We start from the raw sequence: 21,739 nt of genomic DNA on the forward strand, positions 1-21,739 counted from the left end.
AAAGGAACTGAGATAAGATTACGTGGTTTGACTACAGAGCCCGTGATATCACACTGAAATCCATAGCAAACAGTGGGTATTCCGGTTTTACTTCTACATCTTTTTTTGAGAGAGAGAGAGAGAACAACTTTAGTGAAAATGCCTGCAGAGTCGGTTAGGCTCCCTCCACGCAGGGAGGACAAGCTTTCACCGCGACGCGGCCACTACGTCAGTCTCGTGCATTGTGCTCCTCGAGGTCTGCGTGCCTCGCTACTTCCGGGGATCCGAGAGGGTCGCCGCCCCCTTCCTGGGGGTGCTGCTCCCGTCTCCTCGGTTTCGCGCGGTCGCTGCCTCTCAAGAGCTGCCGAGACCTGCTGGACGGCCTTGAGTTGTGTCTCTTGGTCATAGCTCCTCGTTGCAGCCTCTAGCTGCGGCGGGATCGTTGTCTTCTCGCTGGCTTCTCGCGGATTTATACTACAGTCCCAAAGGATGTGGGCCGCGGTGGCTCTCTCCTTAGCGCACAGTCTACACACGTCACTTGCGTACACGCTCGGACACACGTGCTTAGCTAGCACCGGGGTGAGCAGCGACCCCGTCTGTAATTGCCTGTATAGCACTGCCTCCTTCCGGGCAAGCCCCGGATGAGGTGGCGGCATAGTCTGTCTGTTAAGTCTGTACCACTTCACTATTTCGTTGAAGGTGGTCATCTTGTCCTTGGCACTGCACCGCGACCAACACTCCGAGTCGGCCGTGCTTGCAGCTGCGCGGTTGGTTAGTCCTCGCGCGGCTGAGTTGGCCGTCTCGTTGTGGTTCACGTTCCCGCGTTCCGACACGTCACTGCCCATGTGGGCCGGAAACCACTTGATCACCACAGCTCTTTTGTGTTCGATGTGTTCGGCCTTGCGCAGTATGCGCGCGGCCTCACTACATACCCTACCCTTGGCGTAGTTCTTCACTGCCGTTCTAGAGTCACACAACACTGTAGTGCATCCGGGGTCGGAGATGGCCAGGGCGATGGCCACCTCCTCCGCCCGGTGTGCCTCTCGAGTCCGGACGCTCGCCGCGGTCTTCGTTGCACCCGTCGATGCCCCGACAGCCACCACCGCGTATGCGTCGCTGCTCCCTCGATACTCCGCCGCGTCCACGTAGACGGCGCCTTCTTCTCTGGCGTGGAGGTCCACGAGAGCCCTGGCCCTCGCCAACCTCCGGTCCTTGTTGTGCTCGGGGTTCACGTTCCTCGGGATCGGGTAGACCCTGAGCTTTCTGTTGATGCTATCCGGTATAGGTACGTCTTCCTGCTGGTTGCCTTCCCTCGGCTCGAGGCCAAGGTCCCGCAGTATCTGTCTTCCGGTTCTCGTTTCAGAGAGACGCTCGAGTTGCGCCGTTCTCTGTGCTTCGGCTATTTCGTCCAGCGTGTTGTGGACTCCCAGCGCCATGAATTTTTCGGTACTCGTGCTCCCGAGGAGGCCGAGTGCCGCCTTATACGCCTTGCGTATGGTGGCGTCTATCTTGTTACGTTCGCTCGGCCTCCAGTTGTGGAAGGCGGCAACGTACGTTATGTGGCTAACTGCGAAGGATTGAACGAGCCTAGTCAGGCTCTCCTCCTTTTTTTTTTCATCACAGTACATTTTGACACTTCTCGCGATTAAACGCACCTTACCCGGTGATACGCTTTTGCTTTATGCTATAGCTCCGAGTAGGCTGCCATCTTTTTTGCCTACGCACACAAACCGCGAGAACTTAGCGTAAAACATCTCCGCTGTAAAAAAAATATTGCTTCCGACTTCTGCAAACGTTTCTTTACAATATCACTCAAGCTGTAACTTGTAGTACGCTGAAGTTTTATGTGATTTCTAACAGCGACGTTCAAAAAATGGCTGTGGCTTAGCTAAGGTTAAGCCCAGGATGCGAAGCATACTAGCCTTTATTTTAACGCGACAGCGTTAAAGGGCCCCTGAAACGGTTCGGACAAATTTTGTAGACGCGTAGGGTACAGCTTAAGTAGAACATTCGCACCACAATTTAAGTGAAGCGTTACCTATTAATGGAGCTACAAGCGATTAGAAGTTACCCTCCTCCCCAGCCATGCTTTTCCTCCTCAACTCGTTCACCAAGCGAGCGGGGCTAAGCTCCGCCTTCACTTGTCCTGCGTCACGATGCGACGTCGCATCGTCCACTTCCGGTGGTTTTGGAACCCGCCCCCGCCCGCGCGAAACCTCTCCGCTAGCCGCTTGGCTGTCGACCCCAAGCGAGAGCTATCGAAGCAGCGTGCGTTGCGAGCATTCTGTCGTAGCGCCGAACGTGTCTGGTATTCCGTTAACCACAGGCAAGCTGGTCATTTCGGCAAATGACTGGAGGCATAAACTCAAGCTGATGAAGGAACTTTAGCGTAGACTTAACGTGAGCGGCCTGATCGGTCTGCACGGTCCAGACACTTGTTGGCGCAGCGCTTAACCAGCCAAACAATACGCTAATATTGCTCTAACCAAGTGTAAAACATTTTAAACATTTATAAAAACAACGTGTTGATGATTACACTCCTGCGAAAAATACACACCAGCAGCAAAGAATACACTTCGCTGCTGCTACTTTGTATGGTTGAGCTCTGTGCCACCAGGTGGCTGCACCATGCAGACCATTCACATTTGCCCTTCAGCTCATCTCGGCTCATCTCGTTACGGCACAGTCAAGCGGCCAGACCCTGTCCCCTTGCGCTTATGTTTGCCCTAATACGGGACTCGCGAAACGCTATTGCGTTAGTAATCTTCCGGTGTAAAGTGACGGCCACAAACGCGCAAATTCCTGGCGCCGATCGGATAGCGGTAGTCCGATGCGCAGCAGCCAGTTCGCTCGTACGCTGCCTTGCAGAGGGACACGATGTCGCAGCTTGATATATTGCCAGTCGCTACGTTTGCAGTCCACAAGACAACAAAGTCGAATCATAGTGCTCGCGAAAAGACTGAGACCAACTCTGACCGCGGAGCTGTCGTCAAAATGGAGTACGTTGTAACACAAGCAGACGACACTTGCTGTGTGCCGGAAGTGCTTAAGTGTACTGAAAAATTGTTCTTGTGCATTCCCTTTATGCTACTTTCTCTTTATAAAAACAAATTAACTAACATTCCAACTATTACGAAGATCATTTGTTTACCATAAAGTTGGAAAAATTATCGATCACGCGTCCTGGTCAGCCAATCGGATAGCTCGCCCCACTGACGTCATATGGGTTATTTCGGTCATATGGGTAGGGGCGGCTTAAAATTCCGCCGAGCAGTGCGCTGCGATCGGCAGCGATGTGCATTTTTAAAACCTTATAATAAATTACACGCTTTACGCAGAGCACTTAGATGTGTCAATTAATGATCAGAAGGACCTACTCTAACGACTCAGCACGTTTGTAGAAAATCGTCAAAAGCGTTTCAGGGTCCCTTTAAGGAGCTCGTGTCGCTGAAAAGCCGGTGTCGTTGGCGTCGGCTCAGGCGTGCGGCGCTTGCTCAGGCGCACATTTCGTTGTCGCGCCGAACGCTGCGTTGCTCGACGCTCACCGCGTCCGATGCGGGGGGTGACGCCGCGAGCGACGGCGCGAGTTGGAGCCCCGTTTCTCCTCTGTCGTGACGTCACGGTGTCACGTGGTATTGAAGGCGACACCGCCGCGCCTGAGGAGCTGGGTTGAGCTCTAGTAATATGCTTCGCATAAAAGCAGATACAGTGCACCGTACACTGGACTGTCATCTTTTACTGCAGAGACAGAAATGCCTGTGCGCTTTCCAACGCCAACGGCCCGTGAGTTGCATTCCGTGAGACCAGCGATAGCGCGTCGCCAGTATACCCTTGCTGGGAGAGCGCAATAACCATCCAGCTTTCGTCTTCCGGTGCTATCGCCATAATGCATCCTTGCAGCTGCTCCTAAATCGTTGCCGCCACGAACCTATTCCCACCTTGCTTTCGGAATTGAGGTAGCAGACAGACTTCGTTGCTTTGTACTGTACAACGAAACGTAAAGTAAAATGATATACGTCATTGTACAACGTTTACCGTTTCACACTCTTCATAATCGCGGCGGTAACCATCGGTACTGAACCACTCAACTTACCCTTACACTCTCTATGTTTCCACGTAACAGATGAAAAGAAGCATGAAAAGCGTATCGCTGACGACGCAGAAGCCCACCGGTGACGTAAGACATGCGGTGGGAATCAATTTTCGCGAGTCATGTAATGCGCATGCGCTGCAGTACGGCACCTGAACAAAAGCTATTTAAACCCACGCGCTCGCGTGGTTCCGCCAGTCCCGCACTGTGAGATTAGTGCAATACCAGCAGTACCAGTGCATTGAAGAACGGCTGTAACGCGCACAGGCAATGGAATCGACGTTGCGCGACTCATCGGAGACAAAGAGCAGGAATGCAGCTGCCCGCGCCGATTCTGTGCGATCGCTGTCGTGTTACAGCGTCGACGAGAACGTCCTCGAGGTGCTGTGGGGTAAGCGTAACAACAGGCTTTCCGCAATAGCGTGCCGTCTTGTCTTTGCTACCGAGGTCGAAATTACGGAAGGCAAGCAAATTGTAGGGGTTGTATATTGATTACCCGGGCGGGTAAACGAGCTGACTGACTTTTCTTACCCTTTCGGGCCTAATATTGCACCCTCACGACGAGCTTAAAATGAGCGGTAAAGAGAGCTAAACGGCAGGCGAAGGGGATATGCTGGTGCCTGCTAACTTCGGCGGCCGCATTTAGGGAAGAGCACTCGCAAATTAAGGTTTAAGCGTTCCGTAAAGATCCGGTAGGTGGCAATATTAATTCGGAGCCTCATACAACGGCGTCTCTCAAAGTGCGCAACTTTCGGGCGCAAAGTACAAGGCTAAGATAGCAAAGCAAATGGGAGTCGCGAAAAGAATGCTGCTGGCTTTTAGAGTTTTTGTGCCATCTTCCCGTCAAGCGAACAAAATGCTTTCGCATGTTCCGCTGACATACAAGTAATTATCGAATTATGTCGTAATCGGTACTCTGCCTGTAAGAGCGCTTCGTAACTATTCTAATTTCAATATCACAGTATGCATCAAGTGAAGTCTAAGAATAGTGTTCTGCTGTACGCCGAATGGTACAGGGCTAAACACTGATTCCCCTAACGCAAGCTTCCCAACAGCACGCATGGGTACGAAATTTATGCTATCTACGACCGCGTACGGTAGTGCGTGCTTTGCGCACTCCGACAAAGAAAAATACTGTCGTCGGGACACTGCACTGCAAACGCTTCCCCGCGCGCGCTCGCAAGCTCAGCATTGCATTTCCTCCCTTCCTAAACGAGCGTTCTTTCACTCCGCTCCATCGGAAATCTGGTAATCGTATTCACGACCCCGTACCCAGCAGCCGAAGCCCGTAGCCACCGACCTTCATAGGCGGGTGAAGTCCCGTGTATAGCACTGCATTTATGCACAGATAAACGCGTGGCTTTCTGTCGACGTTGCGCCGTCTCATACAGCGCTCAAGCATATCCAAGGTTCGCGGATTCCTCCGGTTGCTTTCACGTTCTCGGCTCTCGCTCCTCTAGAGTTATCGGTGTTTCGCCGCTTCTTTGGAAGCATGCCTTCATTTGCACTTTGTCAGCTTAGCATTGCAGAGAAATGGTAATGGGAATTGTAATGCGTTTCTACTTATTCGACAAAATCATTTCTCCCTATAGTCTGACTGGCGCACCGCGATCACGGCACAGTAAACTGAGACATGCCCAGCGATGCCCAAGAACAAAATTCCTAGCGCTGTGTGTTGTCGCCTCGTTTTTGTAGTCCCTTTGAGGTGCGCACACACTCACTCCAGTCATGAGGAGGAGGAGGAACTTTATTATTGGAGAAACGGTTGCGCGGTTTATTCCTGGGTGGTTCCCTCTGACAGGGCTCCACTGGCGATCGCGGCTCGCCGGGCCTGGTCGAGGGTCGCCAGTTGGCTACCCAGGTCCAGTTCGGAGAGTCTCGCCTCCCAAGACCACGTAGTGAGTGTGTGTGTTGTGACTCGTGGCGAAATTGCGTCGCCCGGACGGTCGGTGCATTCGTGTGTTATGTGCGCGAGTGTCGCTGTGTGGTTGCTACACCAGGGACATGTTCGGGACGTATAACTGTCTGGGTAGATTGCGTGTAGACGTGACAAGTGTGGGTATGTGCTAGTTTGCAGGCGGCGCCAGTCCCTTGCCTGGAGTTTATTGAGAGCTTTGTGTGGGGGAGCGTATTGCGTTCTTCCGAGCCGTTGGTTCTGTAGTATTTGTTGACCTGTCGTTAATAACTCGTGGGTCGCTCGTCGGTCTGTCGGGGGCTGAAGAACGGTGTGGTCTGCCGCTCGGCTAGTGAGACCTCGAGCTGCGCAGTCCGCCTCTTCGTTGCCCTGCAGGCCTTCGTGCCCGGGGCACCAGACGATACCGTGGGTCCATTGTAGTGTGCGACCCAGGATTCGAATGGCTTGTATAGGGAGTGTTCCATTCAGGTATAACCGACAAACCGCTTGTGAGTCAGTAAGGACACGGGCGGACCTTCCCTTGCTCTCAGCGTCGCGAAGTGCGAGAGCGATTGCTGCTGCTTCTGCTGCTGCACTCCTGTACGTTCTATCACGCGAGCGTCAATGGCACGGCATTTAGCAGCAAGATCGGCGGCCCTCGTTGCAATCGACCGAACATTTTACCCGGTTGGCTGCCATCTGCTGCGCTGTTCGCTTCACGAGTGCTAGTGCCGTACCTTTATATTCCGCGAGGCGCCATCGCGCACCGCCACTAATAGCGAGGCCACGCAGCTTCAAGTATTTGCAATCGTCGCCTCTCTACAGTACCTCGCGTGTGCTAATGAATTCTTTTTTTTTTGTTCTTGTGATTGACGTTTACGTATTGCGAAACATTCATGATTTGTGGGAAAACTGTTCTCTGAATAATATAACTGTTTTGTAGCGAATGGTCATGCATAGATAATAGGCTGTAGTGTTTATGTTTATAATACGGAATATTTACAATGACTATAATATTGCAAACTTAAACCCAGTGGCACATGATTTCAGACTGTTCTACATTTTCTTCTTTGTTTTAAATTTATTGATGCACCTCGTTTTAGCAAACAGGACTGCGCAGATAACCCTGGCAGAGCGAGCGATGCGAACGTCGTAGCATATTATGCAGATTGGCACGTGTACTTATTCATCCTTTTCTCGGTGATTGCATTTCTCCCGCTAACAAATTATTCTTACCGCTCAGCGCGAGACGCGCTCCCATCATTGGAACTTACTCGCAACCCGCCGTGGTTGCTCAGTGGCTATGATGTTGGGCTGCTGAGCACGAGGTCGCGGGATCGAATACCGGCCACGGCGGCCGCCTTTAGGTGGGGGCGAAATGCGAATACATTCGTGTGCTTAGATTTAGGTGCACGTTAAAGAACCCCAGGTGGTAAAAATCTCCGGAGTCCTCCACTACGGCGTGCCTCATCAGGAAGTGGTTTTGGCACGTAAAACCCCACAATTTAATTTTTTGAACTTACTCGCATGTTATCGTTGGTTTTATGTTTTAGCCAAACTTTGAGTAATCAGATTGTATGCGTTGCACGAATTGTGTAGTATGCTTTCTGGGAGGTTCGTTGTCACCAGCGTTTTTGTTGGAACGTTCGACGTGTCATGTGTAAACGCCGACGCACCCCTGTCGCAAGGCCCCGTAGCCTTGTGAAATGCGATCCGAGGTGTTACAGACGTCTAACGCATCCTTTACATTTTGCCCCCTCTCCCTTCACCCATTCGCTAGGCTCTGTTCTGGTGCGACTGTCAACTGCGCAAAGCTTCAGCACAAGGTGTATACCGAGTGTCCCAGCTAAATTAGACTAAGATTTTAAGAAAACAAATAGAAAGGAACTCTGGGATATCGTACCAACTGCATATTGTCGGTAGTCGTGTGTACTTTACAACCATTGTTTTATCACTAATTATTTGTTGTTTTCATTTGGCCAATTTTAATTTTGCAGAGCGCCTTAAATCACCTGGGCTTGAAGTATTTTGTTCGTGCTGAAGTTTCCTGGTTTTCGCCAAACCTGCGAAATACATCAAAACCACGTGATACGGTGCTTGCGCAATCGACGAATAAGCACGACCGCAGTTTGTCTGCAAACTTACGCTCTCGCGCTTGGATGAGTTCACCCGACGTAGGAACTTATCAGGTCATTTTTACCCAACTCGCACACTACTGTAGCAGTATTCGCCTTCCATAGTTATCACGAGCCCCGCCCTTTCCTTCGTTGCGCGAGAATAAAAAGCAGTTTCCTTCTCTTTCGCAGTCTTGTACGCTTTATCGCATCGTCAGCGCTCGGCCAGTGGCATGCTTTTCCTCTGTTATGCAACAAGAGCCGGAGGCCCACAACCAGCGTAGCGCCGTGTTACTTCCCCGTGACCACAGTCTGGCTGTGGCCGGACTTGCTCACCCATTGCACACTTCAGCGCAGCACTAGCAGTCGCGCAAGCGCCCCACCGTGTTTCCTTTCTTCTTTTTCTTTTTTTTTGCAGCGGAGCTTGGATCCCGGGATTTATTAGTCTCCAAAAACTCGACCATTCACAGCGGGAGGCGCGCGCCGTGTTCTCGGCGCCGGCCTGAGGGGGGTAGTAGGCAGAGCGAAATCTAGTAAGGCTGTCCGACGTACCCTCAGAGGCAAAGTTCTGACTGGTGTTGCAGAAGTCGCGGGGCGCGGTAGTGCTGAACTTAGCGTCACAAGTTGGCGGCTTGACAAATATATTTATTCAATCGTGTGTTTTTTTTTTACTAACTGTACCAACGTGTCATTATTTTGCATTATTGGCGGCGCCTCCGGGACACCAAAGCTAGAACCCGGACTGGTGCGCGGGTTGGGGCTTGGCGAGGCCGAAGCGTGCCAGGGCTGTACAAGATCGGCTGTCCGCCATCGCGGACAGGCAATTTTTTTTTTAGGCGAAATGAGCGCCACGAAATCGACTCGTCATGAGATTATCAGCCTATTTTTATGTCCACTGCAGGACTATAGGCCTCTCCTTGAAATCTTCAACTTTCCAAGTGACGCCCTCTATAAAGTGCGGGCCTTAAATGCTATGCCTTCGCTGGTTAAAGGCGCCGGATGCAAAGGCCGAAGCGTGCCCAACGCACGGGCCACCCTGCTTCCAGCTTCAATGCTCCCGCTACCCCTTGTGTGCCCCGGAGACCCTGCGCCGCCTGCTTTCTTGCAACCTCTGGTGCTCTCCTGAGGCCTCCGTTTGCCGGTTACATGTGCCCTCCAGGAGCAGTGCTTGTAAAAAAAAAAAATCTATGGTCTCGATGCAAAAAGCGACCCATGGCTTATACACCACCAGTCAGAACCTTGCCCCTTCAGACACGGCGATCACCAAATGGCGCGTCCGTGCCCACTGGCTCACCGCGCGCACAGCCAGCGGCAGTGCGCAAACAAACTCGACCGCACTCCGCAATGCCGGCGATACTAGAGGACAAACGCATACAACACGCGCTAAGAAACCTCCTCCGGAGTGCCTAGGCAGACTCGTATATTCCAGGAGCAAAAGCCCCGAGATTTTCTCGCGCCCGCTCTTGCTTGCGCACAAAGGGCTGGTGGTCCCTCAAATGAACGCCTCGTCGCGCGCTCCTAGCTGTTACCTTTCTGTCTCGCCTATAATTATTAGCCCCGAGAATTAGGAGTGGCGCCCTCTCGCGAGTGACGTCACGGCCAGGACGCCGCTCGCTCCGGCTCGCTCGGCTGCCGCGCGCGCTCGTTCCCTTCGTGTATGCTTGGGGTATGGGTGGCTCGAGCCGTACGTATTGAAGGATACGTCGGCTTCTTTCAGCTGCCATACCTTAACCACAGTTTCCTCTTCAAAGGCGTGTGAGTCGAGAAACTTTGCGGCTTGGATATCGCAACCTAAGTAGCGTTAAAATGGTCTACTAGGTTTTGCAATGCATATATGCGCCGTGTCTATCGGTAAATTTTGACTAAAAAAGAATATCTGCAAACTCAACGCGCGAAGTTGTGTATGATGCTTCGCTAAACACTTAACATTCCTTTAGTATTTAGCTATGAGAGGCATTGCATTTTACGTGGAAGAAAAATTTGGTAATTGGCGTCAACATGTTATCCGATGTTAGAATGACACTGCCCAGCGAAGCTGTCATCACGATTCCTATTACTCTGGTGGGTTGTTCTATTCAAATATGGCCATTCATTGTTGCGCAAAAAAATAGTTAGGCGCGCATTTCTTATGAAAAAGTTTGCTGCTACTTTCATCCCCCTCTGAAACAGGCCTCCAAAAAACGAATTGCTCATGGATGCTAACACGACGGCGCGTCATGTAGAGTATTTACATAGTTAATTCACAAACACCATAGTAGCAATCACCTGAGAGAAAAGTTTCGTTGTTAAGATCGAGAGCCACTCAATTGAAAGTGATGAAATGTTTCATAGTGGCCCTCAGTAGCCTTTATCGACAATATGGCACACCCCTGACCACGTAACGGTAGCAATCGACTGTCCGTATGGCGAGGCACGCTATGTTCGCGAAACCCATCAGTTCACTACAACTTCGAAATAAAACCATAAAGCATTTTTTACAGCGCCAACTGGAATGGCTAAAGTATTCTCGAGCTACTACACCGCAGCTTAGATTGCCTACAAAAGGAAAATTCAAGCACCTTCTGTCTCACGATGTCTCGATCCAGCGTTATTTAATTATACAAACGGATAACAATTCGCTTCGTCGGTACATAAATTAAGGCTAAATTAGGTTTGCTCCAATCCAGCCGCAAACATTCATAAAGAAAGCACCACAAGCCTTGCATATACTTTCACTTGATTTCTGACCCTCCACCGCGGGAATTTCGATATCTTGAATATGTCCCATACTACTAGTCATTGACGCTTCGACGTCTTTCTGGCTGCAGCTATGCGGTCCAGCAGGCATGCTTCACTAAAAAATTGGGCCGAGCAGCCTGTGTCAGTTTGCCAAACAGATTCGTCATGTATATTCCTCAAGCAACAAGCACCAGTAAATTTCTCAAGTGAGTTTGATTTGATTTATTAATTTCCATTTACACACACACATGTGCAGAGGAGTGGTAAATGGAGGTGGATGAGGGAAAAAAGCCGCACAGACGCGGCTTGAGGTAACCTCACCCTCTTAGGTACAATATGGCTGTATGGGGTAACACATCAAACGCCATATAAATTACATTTATATAGTGGCCATAAAACATTGCAGTTATACAATATATGAAAGAACAGTAAAATATTTCCACAATAACAATGCAAAACACACTGCGGCATTGAAATAAATAAATGATATACACTAGGTAACATAGACAGAAAAAGAGGAACATAACAAACTATATTAATCATTAACAAACGCTCTCTAAAGAGGTGAGTTGAACGTGTAGCACGGAAAAGGGAATATATATTGGTACATTCCTAATTGTACTCTGTAAATAGCTGTAAGCCTTCATTAACTTTACTTCAAGTTTCCGCCGCTTAAAAAAAATAAACGCGTGAAGAACCGCCTAATGTTGACAAGCAGGTAAAGAAGCACGTGAGGCGTGTAGAATCTAAGCTCCTGTATTAGTTAAGTCCCCGTGCTACTGCCGAGCGTTTCTGTGAGGAAATGCAAAAATTCGATATTATACCATGAACTACTCGTCGTGAGCAAACCTGTTTTAGCGGAATAAATTCAACGTGACTGCTGTAGAAGTCATATACAGCCAACTTTGTGACATACTTGTTGCAGCGCGGCAGGTATGGTATCATAACTGGATTCCTATAGGCTATGCTTTTGCGATTGTCTATGCGCGTATGAAAAACCCGCAATGGGCTGGTCTGCGTCGCTTCGGCTGGCACTGTAGCGTTGCCTTCGAGAGCTGCATTGTTGTCTAAGAAATTAGCTCTTTGAATAAATGTTCGCAAAGGAAGACGTCGTAAAAATATATTTGAGACGACCACCATAAGTATACAAGCAGAGAGAACGAGGCCGAACAAACGAAAACACCGCAGAAAGCGCCCGGACAACGCCCGAACTGTAGCAGACGACAGGCGCGAGTCCGTGCCCTGACGTCACGCGAGCGGCGCTCGCAGCGCCGCTCGTGTTCGTTCTCGGGGCTAATAGACACTCTAATTTCCCTTTGCCTAGCTGCGCCGCGTTTTGAGCGGTCGCCGGGCATGGTTGGAACTCGAGCTTCAACAGCTCCGCTTTCAGAAGCTAGTCACTTAAGTATCCTTGCATGATTTGAATGCGAAAGCATCGTGACAAATCACAATGTATAAATTCATTTGTTTCCCTTTTTGCCTTACTTGTGATTTCCCCCTTACCCGATGCTCCTCCGAGCCTGTAGGGTAAATTGAATAATTCAATAAATGATCTCTCTAATTAATTGGTTACGTCCATGACGCATGACGTCATACGTTTCACGTGTTCTTCAACACTCTTTACTCAACTTTGCTATGAGTTTTCGCGCCCTCGCACCACTTTACTTCACCTTCATTCGCTTTACTCCACCTACGTCGTCTTACTCTCACTTGTTCTAACTTTAATTCACTTCACTCTATTTCATCGTGGATGTCGCAGTGCGAACCGCAGCATGTCCGGCGTTGGGAACGTGACGTCGTCACTTGGTCAAGTGGATTTCGGGATCATCGGATGTCCACGCCGGGCGCTCGCCGCATTTTCTGCTTCATGGGAAATATGCTGTCGCATCCAAAAACAAGATAACCTGAAAGCTCGCCTTCGCGCATACCGTTCGCCGCAAGCTTTTCCCCGTAATGATTACGGGTGCATAAGCTGCCGTTGCCGGGAAGAGGTAACTGTAGCATACGAAGCAGGGAACGACGTCCCTACACTTTCATATGTGAAAGAGCCCACCGAGCAACTAATTTCATTTGTGTAGTGATATAGCGCTATGGGAAAGCCACGCAGTTACGACGCCTGAAGAGCAGCGCGAGTACCATGAGCGACGAAAGGAACAGCAACATCAATATGCACAACGGCGTCGTGCTCAGGCTCGGCAGGACCCAGTTCAAGGCTACGTCGCATTGGTCTATCGAATAAGGTGGTACCACAGCTTCGCTGGCCAACCACTTTCGCGGCGTGGATTGGAACCCAATTTTTTCGTATTTTGCGCAATTTCGTTCTTTATCGGAAAAAGACGACCAGTCAAATTTTAGCACGAAAAAAATGCTTGCATCCGAGGTTATTTGAGGCGATCTACAACGTTATAATTGCGATGTTAGATTCAAGCAATAATGAAAGTTGGCCAAATAAAAACACTATTTAGTGATGAAAAAAAAAATACTGCTCAGTACACGCAGCTACCGCTGTTATGCAGTTGGTACAACTTCTCTGGCGCTCTTCGTTTATTTAAAAAGCTTGGTGCAAGTTAGCTGGGACACCCGGTATACGCTGGTACAATTGTGTTCCAAATTTACATGCCGAAACCACGTTTTGATTGAGGCACGCCGTAGTAGGGGACTCCGGAAGTATTTTGACCGCCAGGGGATCTTTAACGCGCCCCCAATGAATGGGACACGGGTTGGACACGCTGGTACAATTGTAATTCGGGTGCGATCATAAATCGCCTGATTATACCTGTAACAATGCAGCCGTTGTCATAGTGCCCCTTCTTTACTCTATAGCGTTCTGGACAGGGTTTGCTGTACTTGCCGTCATATTCTTCGATTGTTAGCCCACTTTGTATAGACTTTTATATTTGGCCCCCTTACACAATGGCTTAGTCATATAAGGTATATGTAAATAAAATTAAAAAATCGGGACCTTCATTAAAGTTTTGCATCCATCGTACTCCAACTGTGTTCCTTGCTTGTCTGCAGACGAGAAGGTCGACATGGAGGAGCTTCTCGAGTTTTCCTTCGACCACATCGACAAGCTCGCAGAACGTAGGGGAAAGACAATCGGAAGCCCCGAGAAGTTGCATCTCTGGGGGTATGTGCAGCAGATGAAGGTACGTGCGCATCAGTAGCGTGTACTCGAGCGTCCATCACCATTTATAATTACATTCACAACCACATTTATAATCACTGGTCATCGCTATCTATGGCGTAGACCACTATGTGCAATGGTTGTAGTTCCACCTTCAGCCTGGTTCTATTATGAGTGCTTTACGGGTGGTACACATTTATCCGTGAAGTCTCATTGAAAGGACAAAATGTCTGCCAGCTATGTTAACGCTGGCCCATACAAGCAGTGCGTTTGTGAAAATGTTTTAATATATCTTTTCGCAGTATTCTATTTGATATCAAGGTGGTCGATAGTGGCTACGTGCGCCTTGCATGAGCTACTTCGAGTATCGGTTTGAACCACTGCTGAGGAGGTAAACAACTCTCTGCCAAACTATCTCACCGTGCTCCATTGCCAACAACACTATGCCAACGAACTGAGACTCCGGCGATCGATTGTATCGCAAGAACTGAAGGACGTTTTCCTAAGCTTTCGTGATCGTTTTCCGTATTGCTAAAGCTGGACATGTGGAAAGGACGTTCAGCAACAGGCAGCAAGTAATTTCTGTAATGGTTCGGGCACTAGAAATGTAAAGGCACTAATGGTGTACAAGTATAAATTTTGAACTATAAGCAAAAAAGATCTGCTAGACGTTTTATATATTGGAAAAATCGGTTTCCTTTTCTTTTTGTAACTTCATACGTATCTTATGAAAACACCCTCCGTATATACGTTAATACGTGGCAACTACGATGTGTCGGCTTGTTCTCATAGCTCAAAGTCGCAAGCAGAGTGGCCGCTTTAATGTTCCTGCACCTTCACAGCGCGAACAGCCCTACTGGGTAACCAAGGAGGCTGTGCCCTGGGACGAAGTAGAAGCCAAGTATTCGCTCCCCAGTCGGTCTCTGTCGTCCGGCTCCTTGCACTGTCACACGGCGCTCTCGGGGGTTGGCCTTGCCATGCCCCCACCGCTGCTGTACTCGCTGAGGAAACCACTACCAGCAACTTCTCGTCGGACAGCTACCAATGAGGCGAGTCTTTGCATCAAATGTATCCGAACTAAGAGCCCACCACGGTATGCACCTGCAGGCCGCTAACTTAATTCGACTCCTTCACTATACGCAATTATCGCGGCTTTTAGTGTCTGAATTGTGCAGTAGCTCTCGCGCCTCGACTTTTCTTTTTCCTTTCCCATCGATGTCGCTCTTCCTTCTACATTGCGAACACGCTCAATGAGGCTCCCTGGTCGAAAAAAAGTTGTTTGTAGAAATTATTAAAAAAATATGCAGGATCCCGCGAGTCTGTTCGAATCGATCAATTTGCGAATGGATATCGTATGTTTACTGAAATGCGATTACTTCTATGCAGTTCACCGTTCATTACTCAATGCACGTTGTGGTTTCATTTCGTTCACTTAACCTTTCCTTTTCTCCGCACTACGGTGTTTTTGTTGCCGACTTCACTTCTCGCGTCTTGTTCTTGTGCATTCGGACACCTGTTTACCCGGTGTCACGTACATTCTGCGGGATTTTCCAAGATTGCTCCCACGCCCATTTGCGCATGCCAACATCCATATATACCTGCAATGGTCGAAGTTGCTGTATTCGCGGCAAGGCATCAGCCGGCACATACGCAGCTTCACTTTAAAAAGTTCAGCTTTAAAACTACTTTAACGAAGGAAAGAGTGATAGCGTTTCTCGGCTGATCTGTGAACACAAACCGTACAAAAGCTCCCTCGTAGTTCGAGAATACGTTTGTATCCCGGTCCCTCTCCATATTACAGGACCTTTTCACGTCTCCTATGGGAAATAGTGAATTTCGGAGGCATAATCTTGAATTCTAGCGTGAAGTGACGCAGAAGGAGACTAGCAGCAGTCAAAACGAGCGCTAACTCTCAACGCAGTTTTTATTGAAACATGTATAAATTTGTTACGTAAGAAGACGCACATGACAAGCTATATACACGTATATTTACAACGTAATACGCCGCACTTGGCCAAGAGGCAACAGCCCGCGCTAGCCTCCACTCGTCGTAGCCTTCTTACTGCTCGCCTCTTCGTCATCGGTAATACTATTCCGTAGCACTACCCCTGGCAGCAAAAGCGCCGTCCCGGAGCGACTAAAGGCCGGACTCGGAAGCAGTGTAGTAGGCCTTGAGCCTACTGACGTGCACGATATTCACTAGATGCCACAGTAGATGACGAGGTTGCGCTCACAGGGGCAATTTTGTACGTCACAGGCGTCACCTGGCGCAGCACGCGGTAGGGTCCTGCGTATCGCGAAAGGAGCTTTTGTGAAAGTCCGACGTGACGAGAGGGCGACCACAAGAGCACGAGCGCACCAGGCGAAAACTGTACGTCACCGTGGCGGGCGTTATACTGACGCTGCTGAGTGGTTTGCGAGTCCGTCAGTCGAGCACGGGCAAGCTGGCGTGCGTGGTTGGGGAGGGCGTCGCGCGCATACTCGCTTGTTGACATCGAAGCAGGAGGAAGTGCCGTGTCAAGGGGCAAGGTCGGTTCGCCAACCTAGAGCAGATAAAAGGGAGAAAATCCGGCGGTGTCGTGCCGGGAAGAATTATAAGCGAATGTGACGTAAGGAAGGGCACTGTCCCAGTCGTGGTGGTCCTTGGAAACGTACTTTGACAGCATATCGGTAAGAGTACGGTTTAACCACTCTGTCAGGCCATTGGTTTGAGGATGGTATGAGGTAGTCAGCTTGTGCTGAGTGAAGCAGGAACGTACAATGTCGGCGATAACTTTCGAGAGGAAGTTACGACCACGGTCAGTGGGCAGCTGTCGCGGGGCGCCATGAAGTAAGATAATGTCACGCAAGAGAAAGTCCGCGACGTCAGTGGCACAACTGGTAGGGAGAGCCCGTGTGATAGCGTATCGCGTGGCGTAATCAGTTGCGACGGCTACCCATTTGTTGCCAGAGGATGCCGTGGGAAAGGGACCGAGGAGGTCTAATCCAACACGAAAGAACGGTTCCACCGGGACAGTGATCGGCTGGAGATGACCGGCAGGTAACACCTGAGGTGTTTTCCGATGCTGGCAGGTATCGCAGGCAGCAACATAGCGTCGGACGGAGCGAGCGAGACCAGGCCAATAGAAGCGGCGGCGGACGCGGTCGTACGTGCGGGTTACGCCAAGATGTCCTGCAGTAGGTGCGTCATGCATCTCAAAGAGCACAATCTGTCGTAGATGTTTTGGCACAACAAGATCAGATCCGTCAGGGAGGAAGTTCCTTCGGTACAGAATGCGGCCCTGCTGGAGAACATAGCAGCGAACGGACGCGTCGGTAGGTGTAGAGCGCAGGCGCTCGATGAGTGCTCGCAGCGGTAGGTCTCGGTACTGCTCATCGGCGATGTTAGCGAAGGCAGACACAGAGAAAATGCCATTGGCGGTACTACAGTCGGCGTCATGAGGCTCGTCTACCGGGTAACGAGACAGGCAGTCAGCGTCCTTGTGTAGTTGGCCAGATTTGTAGGTGACGGTATATGAATATTCTTGGAGGCGTAATGCCCAGCGACCAAGTCTTCCTGTAGGATCTTTCAGTGAGCATAACCAGCAAAGCGCGTGATGGTCTGTGACAACGGAAAAGGGTCGGCCATATAAGTATGGGCGGAACTTCGCAACCGCCCAAACTAGGGCCAGACACTCAAGCTCAGTGATGGAATAGTTGCGCTCCGCGGGTGAGAGGAGCCTGCTGGCGTAAGCGATAACACGGTCGTTGCCGCGCTGGCATTGTGCCAGTACTGCGCCGATTCCGTGACCGCTGGCATCAGTACGGACTTCGGTAGGCGCAGAAGGACCGAAATTGGCCAGAACGGGAGGCGTTGTGAGAACGTCGATTAGATGCGAGAATGCAGAGGCCTCGTTATCGCCCCACTGGAAAGGGGCGTCTTTTTTCAAAAGAGTGGTTAGTGGTCGTGCTATGGCCGCGAAATTTTTCAGGAAACGGCGGAAGTAGGAACAAAGGCCGATGAAGCTGCGCACATCCTTGACACACTTCGGAACAGGGAAGTGCGTAACAGCATGGCTCTTGCCTGGGTCCGGTTGCACTCCATTCGCGTCAACGAGATGCCCAAGGACTGTAATCTGGCGACGGCCGAATTGGCACTTCGATGCGTTCAGTTGCAGACCGGCGCGACGAAAAACGTCCAGGACTGCCGAGAGGCACTCGAGGTGCGTAGCGAACGTTGGGGAGAATACTATGACGTCGTCCAAGTAGCACAGGCATGTGGACCATTTGAAACCGTGAAGGGAGTCCATCATGCGTTCAAAAGTGGCAGGAGTGTTACATAGACCGACCGGCATCACTTTGAATTGATAAAGACCGTCCGGTGTTACAAAAGCAGTCTTCTCGCGGTCGAGATCGTCCACGGCAATGTGCCAGTAGCCGGAGCGGAGGTCAATAGAAGAGAAGTAGCGAGCACCATGGAGGCAGTCAAGGGCATCATCGATCCGAGGTAGGGGATACACGTCCTTTTTGGTAACCCTGTTAAGGTGCCGATAATCCACGCAAAAGCGCCATGAGCCATCCTTTTTACCAGTACAACAGGTGACGCCCATGGACTACATGACGGTTCTATGATGTTCTTGGCAAGCATTTTGCGAACTTCTGCGTGAATAACTTGACGCTCAGCCGGTGACACTCGATACGGGCGGCGATGAATAGGAGGGGCATCGCCGGTATTACTGCGATGTTTAACAGTTGTAGTTTGGGCCAAAGGACGATCGTTAAAGTCAAACACGTCGTTGTAGGAAAACAGAACGCGGTAGAGCTCACGAGCGTGCTCGGACGGCATGTCGGGCGCAATCACTTTCTGTAAGTCGGCGATGGTACAAGTTGTCGACGGAGATGGTAGAGGAGGATCGGCTAAATTGACGTCTACCTCAATAGATGCTATTGAGTGATCCTCGAATGAGCAAAACTGGGCCAGAGACATCCCGCGTGGCAGCACTTGTGTTGTCAAGCCAAAATTGACCACTGTTGGAACCTCAGTGCTGACACCCGTTATTGCAATCGCACCGCTGGCGCCCGTTGTTGCAAATGGGTCGCAAGCCCCAAGGGTAGCGTTGGCCTGGGGGCCTGGGGCACCACTGGAAGCATCCGAAGGTCCCGGAAAAGCATGAGTCGACTGCTAACAGAACAACTTGTTTATTCTAGCATCGCAAAGAGCGGGCGGTCAGGTCGACCGAAGTGGAGAGACGGAAGAGCACATTACTCAACAGAAGAAATCGGAGCCTCTCTCTTGGCGTCCGGGAGCAGCTGCTTTTATTGGCCTCGAGCTCCACCACTGGAAAAGCTGGCGCCACCGTCGGCGTGACGTGCTAGGAGGGATCACGTGGACATAGCGGCCGCGTCGGCTGCTTCGGGAGCGCCGAAGCGAGCTGGAGACGAGTTTAATACCCGTGTCACACGGGCACATTTGGAAGGCTTTCCAGTCGACGGCCTTCGAAACGCCAGAACTCTATTGACTCAAAGAAGTTGTCGCGCTGCTACACGGCACTTTTGAAAGGCCGTTGAGTGGTTCCGGCGTTTCTCGCCAAATTGTGTGGCGTTGCGTATCTTTATTTTCGTTTTCATGTCACAAAAAGTTAAACAACATTAAAACCACTTAAAAGCACTATAATTTCTTTTATGTTTGTTTATAGATTAAAACAATTGTTTATACATTGCCTTACATGTCTGTTTAGTTTTTAAGTTGTTGAGTAGCGAAACTGCGGCAACGTTTGCGTCGCTACACGTCGCTGTTGTCGAGAGTGTGTGTAGTTCGCGCATATCAAGTGGCAAAAATACTTTATTGAATAATTGATAACACTCATATATAGTAGTTTTAGAGCATTTTGGTTTGATTTGTTCTTTCTAACCGTGAGTTGGAGCACACTGTGAACGAGAGGGCATGTTCGCGCCGTTTCCGTCTCCGTTGCTCAAAGGCCATCGAGATTTCGATAGAGTTGTAAGGTGCTCCGTTGACTCGATAGACTATTGACTCGGCGGCCGTCGAAACCGCCCGTGTAGCAGCTCGAACTTGACCTTTGAGTCAACTGACTATCGGTTGGAAGGCCTTCCAAACGCCCGTGTGACACGGGTATAATTTCCCTCGTACGCTGCGGTCCTCATTTAGTGACGAAATTTTCCCGCTTCGAGTGTCTCCTTTACAACGCTTGAAAGCACTACAATATGTAGTGGCTGCCTTTGAAGGCGCGCAACATGGTAGGCTACTGCTCGGTGCAGCAGGGCCGAACGCACGTAACGGAGGCCGGTGTGAGCCTTATTCACACGTAGCCGCAGGACAAAAAACTGCGTGAAGCTTGGCTCGCGAAGCATAAAACCGCCAAACAGTGATCGGCTACAACTCGGGTATGCAGCAAGCACAGACGCGAGGAAGATTTCTGCTACGGCGCCCGGTCTGCGATGTTCTAGGGACGCGCACTGAGACGCTCGCCCGAGTCCGCTGCCCGACTAATGTCATGACTGTTTGGTCTATGAACTTGTCGATGCTATAGATACTGGCAAGTTGAGTGGAGTGGAAAGGCAACGGTAAGAAGCACATTTAAAAAAAGCATGGCATATGGTCATGTTTGTGTTATGAATTAATGCACTGGATTACAAAAAATGAAGCAGCGGGAAATGGCACGCCGAGAACACCGATAAACATACAGTACGACGCAACTCGAGAAATAATATTGAAAGGTCAAATAATTTAGAAGAAAAAAAAGATTGAATCGTCGCGACGGCACGTCACAGTCCATCGTAGGCGTCGAAGTCTCTACAGTGAAGTTCTTTTTGAACAACTCTGATAGCACCCACGCAACAATGGTCGCTTGCATACTGTCAAATGCTCATATTCTGCGGCCTTAAGCTCATGGCACGGTGCGAAAACGCGCGCGCGGAGAAAGCGAAACAGTGCGCGGACAAGCATGCAGACGCGCAGTCGGTCGCTGCGAATCTGCGCGATCGCTGCATTGAGGCTTCGTTCTATTACGCTCCATTTAGTTATACAAACACTATAAGAACATATTTCACATAACGTGCTCTTAGCGTTCACCTACCTTTCACGCAAGAAGCCGGTTCGGGAGACTCTATTGCGGCGACCGCTTGCAGTGGCGTTCACTGTACGTATTCGGTAAAGAGATAGCGTCTGTAAACAATTGTGTGCTTTCAGTTTGCCCAAGATTATTATTTAGACATTAAAAAACTTCTCTCGTTTCGAAAGTACTTACAGAAATGTCCGGGAGAGCTCGCGCGTGGTGTTTTCAGTGACCGCTGACAGCAAAACCTATGAGGGGCGCGCCGCGTGATCCCTCATACTACGCCAGCGAGGCGCTTCCGCTAGATGGCGACTCCGTAACTCCTCGCCGCCAATACTCTTGGCGTCGCGGGCAAGAAGGAAGGTCACGGGATGACACCACGTGACAGCGAGGCACGGACGGACTGAGAGACTTGTAGAGACGAGTGTAGTGACGCATCAGCCGGGCCGGCGCCGGTCAGACCTCCTCGCTTCACACTGGGGAGCTCCTCTCCCCGGCTGCCGCGCTTTGACAAGCGTGGGCACACACACACACACACACGCACACACGAAGACACGTGGCACTGAAACATGCCGGGACGCGCTCGGCGGGGATGCGTCGCGGCCGCTCCGAACGGGCCAAAATGTCCGCCACCTTGAACGAAGCCCCGGCGTCCGTTGAATCCGCGCCGGCTACACCGCGCGTCATAGGCGAAACGTAACACCACTGGCAGGCAGACGCAATTAGCCGTAATCGATAAAACGGTATGAGGTACCGTGATCC

The 21,739-nt window shown here is 50.4% G+C and overlaps 1 protein-coding gene across 1 annotated transcript in view; it reads left to right on the plus strand.

Moving 5' to 3' along the window:
* The first annotated feature begins 4,247 nt into the window (after positions 1–4,247).
* LOC139052214 (uncharacterized) overlaps positions 4,248–21,739 on the plus strand; it is a 31,645-nt gene continuing 14,153 nt past the window's right edge. Inside the window, exons 1-3 of the mRNA XM_070529312.1 lie at positions 4,248–4,460; positions 13,814–13,944; positions 14,765–14,971. Of these exons, the coding sequence (XP_070385413.1) occupies positions 4,340–4,460; positions 13,814–13,944; positions 14,765–14,971 (459 nt within the window). The 5' untranslated portion in view covers positions 4,248–4,339. The remainder of the gene's footprint in view (positions 4,461–13,813; positions 13,945–14,764; positions 14,972–21,739) is intronic.

The sequence above is a fragment of the Dermacentor albipictus genome, unplaced genomic scaffold (genome assembly GCF_038994185.2).
Source record: "Dermacentor albipictus isolate Rhodes 1998 colony unplaced genomic scaffold, USDA_Dalb.pri_finalv2 scaffold_20, whole genome shotgun sequence".
Classification (NCBI taxonomy): Eukaryota; Metazoa; Arthropoda; class Arachnida; order Ixodida; family Ixodidae; genus Dermacentor; species Dermacentor albipictus.